We start from the raw sequence: 5105 nt of genomic DNA on the forward strand, positions 1-5105 counted from the left end.
CTTGTTCAGCTGGAAGCCAATGGTGACCTTAGACAAGAGTTTCATATACTGGGTTACTGAATTCGATGTGATGTTTAAGCGTATGAGCTAATTTCAACAGAATCAGGTTTTGTGCCTTCTTTTGAAGCAAGATTTCTAATAATGAAGTTATGGATTAGTCTGCCATTTGGAAGCCTTCAAGTATGGACTCATCATTGCCGTTTTCCTTTTTCAGAAAGAAGAGTTCTATTATTCATAATTCATATCACAGGTCTGCTATTTATATTCTCTTTCAGAACACAGCAAATCAGCACAACTTCAACATGCTGTATTTCTAACAGTCTTTGAGCCGATTAAATTTTAATCTTTTTAATTCAGGTAAATTATGAGTTGGGACTCTACATCCAGTTCTGTTACTTAATGTAAGACGATGACTAAGAAACAATGCCATGCTGTGGCAAAATTTGCCTACAGAAAACTACTCCCTCCGGTCGGATTTAATCGACGCGGAGGGAGGTCTGCTGGTTCGTGCGTTTAGCACGAGAACGCGTCAATTATTTCCGTCCAGAGGTAGTAGTTTATAAGCGAATTATCAGAGTTCAGAAAGCTTGCTTCATCCTCTTGGATCTCCATGTCTCCGTTTATTTATATGCGATTTGAAATAGTACCGAAAGAATTTGCTTCAAGTAGCTGGGCAGAAAGAGTAGCACAGGAACCAATTATGCTGGAATCATAGATCAATTCCAACTAGCTGCGCCTTCCATAATTTTACTCGAGGAAACACTCATTCTTATATTGAAGTCATCAGATGGTTACATTGTTCATATGCAAAATTTTCATGCCCCCGCAGGGAGAAGCAAGATACATATTGAAGTGAAATCTAGATATTCCGTACGACACTACAAAGGATAGAGGAAACTCTTGCCACAAACATGGTATCTTTCGCAGAGCTTCTTCAATGTACCTACTGAGTGCTGCATCGCGTTCAGCTTGGTATCCATGAACATGGCCTGCAAACATGATGCTTGTCTTAGTCTACATTTTCAGAATATAGATATTTAGCAACAACAAATTAAGCCAAATAACACATCTAAATTTTCTGTTATACCTTGTAGTTATCACCATACTTCTCTATTAATCTGCCAATACAAATACGTTGAACTTTAGTCAACGGCTCCAAAGGCGCAGATTTGCCATCCCTCCTTTTCTTCCCAAGTGCAGATTTTAGATCTGTATTGCATATTAACAACCCCATGAGATCATACTCAAGCATAGCATCACTCTTTACATATAACACTGTAAGTAAATCGAAATCCAAATATATGTTTCATAACAAATGTATTTTATTCGATGAAGACAACTTATTACAGATAAATACAGCAATACGCAGCAAAACCAATATTTAATGGTACTTGGATATTGCAAAACCATTTCAACAGAAAATCAACGCCCATTGCCTGTATTTCACAGATTACCACTAAAAAACCAACCAAAGTTGTCTTCCAAATACTGAATTTGGAAACTAAAAAAAATTTGAACTTGAATTTTAAGCGGTTGTGCATTTTCAGTATCCTAAGCGAAACGTGATATTTGAGAAATGGTGAGCCATCCGCCAAATGTTATTTTGTGTTTCTTGAAGGTAATTATCTCGCTATCCCCATTGTACAACATTTCTTCTTTCAAAATAATGTTAATTATTTTCTGAAGCTTTCCATCATGCTAATACACCCTTGAGATAGCAAGCTGAGTGTAACAGGATGTTCTGAGAGGTCAGCGCCTTGAGATACCAAGCTGAGTGTAACAGGATGTTCTGAGAGGTCAGTGCTTCATCACCTAACCTTCACCAGCTTCTGTACCCGTGGCCTCGGTGTAGTGATGCCACGAGGGACGATTTGGGTAGCGCAAATGAGATAAGAAAACAGAAATTTTACAATGTCTGCTATTTTTATATAGTACTCTTTACTAAGTAGAGTACCACTACTCTGAACTAGCTATGGAACTAGGACTTCGAACTTGCTGATTACAACTCTGTTGTCTCCTCAATTACGGACTCCAGAGCTAAGTTGAACGGATGCCAACTCCTGGGATTACTCAACTTCCATTGCCTGGTGAACTACAGAACCAGTATTTGAATTGTCTGCTCGACTTCCTGCACTAATAGTAGCATCTTTCTACATGCATTACCCCACAAGACACCAACACTCAAGCATAAATCTCATAAACAGGCATGACACAATCCAAAATACTCTGATCAAACCACTAAACACAATAATCTATGGGGACATGGTTCAGTTACCATCAAATTTGAATATTATGCCACTTTATTAAGTAGCATTTGCTTGGGTTTGAAAAATTGAAGGATTGTATTGGCAAATGTTGGCCCAGCATGACCATTGATTTATCTACAATAATTGTAAAGCTAAAAGCCAAAAACCACGTAAACTTCTCTTTGTGCATAAAACAGCTACAACACATACTGAATATTCTACCCTCTTTGCCGCTATTCAGCAAAAAAAAAAAAAGCATTCCATCGAAAGTAGCCTGGAGAACTAGTTACCATGTATCAAAGATTGCTGGGCCGCGTCAAGTGTGAAAGAAAGATCATACAGCAAATAAACATCTCGAAGAAAACCCATATGTGAATGTGTTTCCCAGTATTAGTTCACATCTTGACCATTTCATTGGTCTGGCAGGTGAACGTATCATTCACAACACAAAGGAAATCAAATTGTGGGTTGTCATCTGCATATGCCCAAACGTAAACGAAGAACAACAAGAGCTAAACTACCGCCACTTTTTTGACAAATCGCACTGTGTCCATTCCAATACCTATATGAGAATGTGCTGCCCAGTCTTTGTTCACATCTTGACCATTTCATTGGTCAGGCAGGTGAACGAATCATTCACAGCACAAAGGAAAACAAATCTTGTGGCTTGTCATCTGTATATGCCCAAACGTAAACGAAAAACAACAAGAGCTAAAACCACCACCACATGGTTGGCGAATCACACAGTGTGCCATTCCAAAATCTATATGAGAATGTGTTGGCCTAGTTCACACCTTGGCCATTTCATTGTTCTGGCAGGTGAACGAACCATTCACAACACAAGGGAAATCAAATCTTGTGGCCTGCCATCTATATATGCCCAAACGTAAACGAAAAACAAGAGCTAAACCACCACTTGGTTGACGAATCGCACTGTGCCATTCCAATCATCTTCCCCTCGTCCCCCCTCCCTTCAGTTCGGACATTTACCAAAACTTAAAATTAATACGACGCCCCTAAGGTTCCTATCAGTATAACCAAATTAGCCACATAACCCAAAGAAACTGGACACAGACGATGAATTCGCTAGTTAGTGAGCCGACCCAAGCTATCAGGTGAGGCGAAGGGAGGGGAGTGGAGACTGACCATCGCACTCGTCTTCGCTTCCGTTGTCGATGTGCCCGAACTCGACGGTGGCGGCGCGAATTTCTTCGAGTTTGGGGTTCTGCAGGTCCTCGCTCTGGACGAGGCGCGCCGTGCCCCGGGAGTGAGCGCCGAGCAGGTTAGGGTTGGACACCACCCCGAAGGCGGCGTAGTTCTTCACCACGGTGCCTTCCGCGTCCCAGCTCGGCGCATGGCCGCCGTCATGTTTGGCGGCGGCGGCGGCGGCGAGCGCCTCCGGCAGGTCGAAGGCCGGCTTGAACTCGCGCGGCTTCTTGCGCGGCAACCCGACGCGCACCTTGGTGCGGGAGCGCTTGAACTTGCGCCGCGAGCCCCCCATGCGTGCTAGGGTTTGGAGGCGGGGTGGTTGCTAGGGTTTTGGGTTAGAGAGCAGGGGAGGGGAGAGAGACGGGGAAGAAGAGATTTTGATGGGCCTTCGAAAATTAGAACAGGCCTGTTAGGTTTTGGGCTTTCCTATCCGTGATGAGGTTTGTAGGCGAGGTGTGATGGGCTGCCCACTGTGCCCGAGAGATTTGTAATCATTTGGCCATGTTTTGACACACACACACAAAAACGATCCTAACCCTAAAAAAACGATTCTATTAAACTTGTAAAAATGTTGGAAGAGATGAAGTATTAGAGGGTAAGAGGTGGATGTTGATCAAGGTGCACAAGTTCGTTTACAAATAAACTATAAAACGGTCTCTCAATCTTGGTAGTTGATAAATTTATTTATATTGTGCAGTCTTCGTCTATTAAAGTTCGTTTTAGTTTTTATAATGTGGTCTTACTACATGAGACAATGCACCATGTCCACACAAACAAACAATTTGAAATTTTTTTATAATTGGTTTCGAGAAAGCGTATGATAAGATTAACTGAGAGTTTATCTTTTCGGTGTTGCATATGAAAGGTTTTCCAACATAGTTTATTAAATGGACTAGAGATGTTGTTCAAGGCGGTAGTATGTTATGGTTAATCTCTATCTCTATCTCTATCTTTATATTATATTATATATATATACTATATAAAAAGAAAGAACTGGTTCTGTTTCCTCCGGTCGCAGGTTTCATCAGCATATTTTCTTTTTGCCCTCCCATCAAATCTCTGCTGCCCAAATCTCGTCCGCAACGCACACACCAAGCTGGGCCAGGACCATGGAAATCCTTCGTCACAATCCTTCTTTGCATCCTCTCTCTCCCTGGCGATCCCTCCCTGTTGAACCCTAGCCTCCCTCCTCCTTGCCCCCACCCACCACACGATCTCCTTCATCCTCCACCGGTGGGGAGATGCAGCGTCTGTTGCTTCAAAATCCCACGATCCCCTTCCTCCGCGCATGGTCTCCGCTCGCAATCCCCTAGGTCGTGGGCTACGCAAGGGTCTTATGTGGCCGGCGGCCATCGCATTATTTCCCAGCTGCGGCTCCTCATCTAGACAGCGGACCTCGACCTCGCCGTCTGGTTCGCCATGTGGGTGCTTGATGACCGGCAGCTTCGCCGTCTGCTTCTAATCTAGGAGCGCGGGGCATGCCATCGGTCATCGGCGGCATCCCGCAGCAGGGCGACAAGGATGCAGGCGGAGACCATGCGCGTGCTCCCGGTGGCGGCGGCACATGGGCGCGTGCTCCCGGCTGCTCCTCGGAGCGATGCAACCAGCGGTTCATAAGGGACGCGGCAACACTGTGGTCGGTCATCGGCG

The 5105-nt window shown here is 43.9% G+C and overlaps 1 protein-coding gene across 1 annotated transcript; it reads right to left on the bottom strand.

Annotated features, from left to right (window-relative positions):
- Positions 1 to 757: 757 nt before the first annotated feature.
- Positions 758 to 3771, bottom strand: LOC124700155. Its single transcript, XM_047232324.1, has 3 exons — positions 3393 to 3771; positions 1088 to 1209; positions 758 to 989 (listed from the first exon to the last, which is right to left on the bottom strand). Exons 1-3 carry the CDS (start codon positions 3745 to 3747, stop codon positions 879 to 881), a joined length of 588 nt encoding a protein of 195 aa, XP_047088280.1. The 5' UTR covers positions 3748 to 3771; the 3' UTR covers positions 758 to 878.
- Positions 3772 to 5105: the final 1334 nt, after the last annotated feature.

Source organism: Lolium rigidum, chromosome 3, assembly GCF_022539505.1.
Source record: "Lolium rigidum isolate FL_2022 chromosome 3, APGP_CSIRO_Lrig_0.1, whole genome shotgun sequence".
Taxonomy (NCBI): domain Eukaryota; kingdom Viridiplantae; phylum Streptophyta; class Magnoliopsida; order Poales; family Poaceae; genus Lolium; species Lolium rigidum.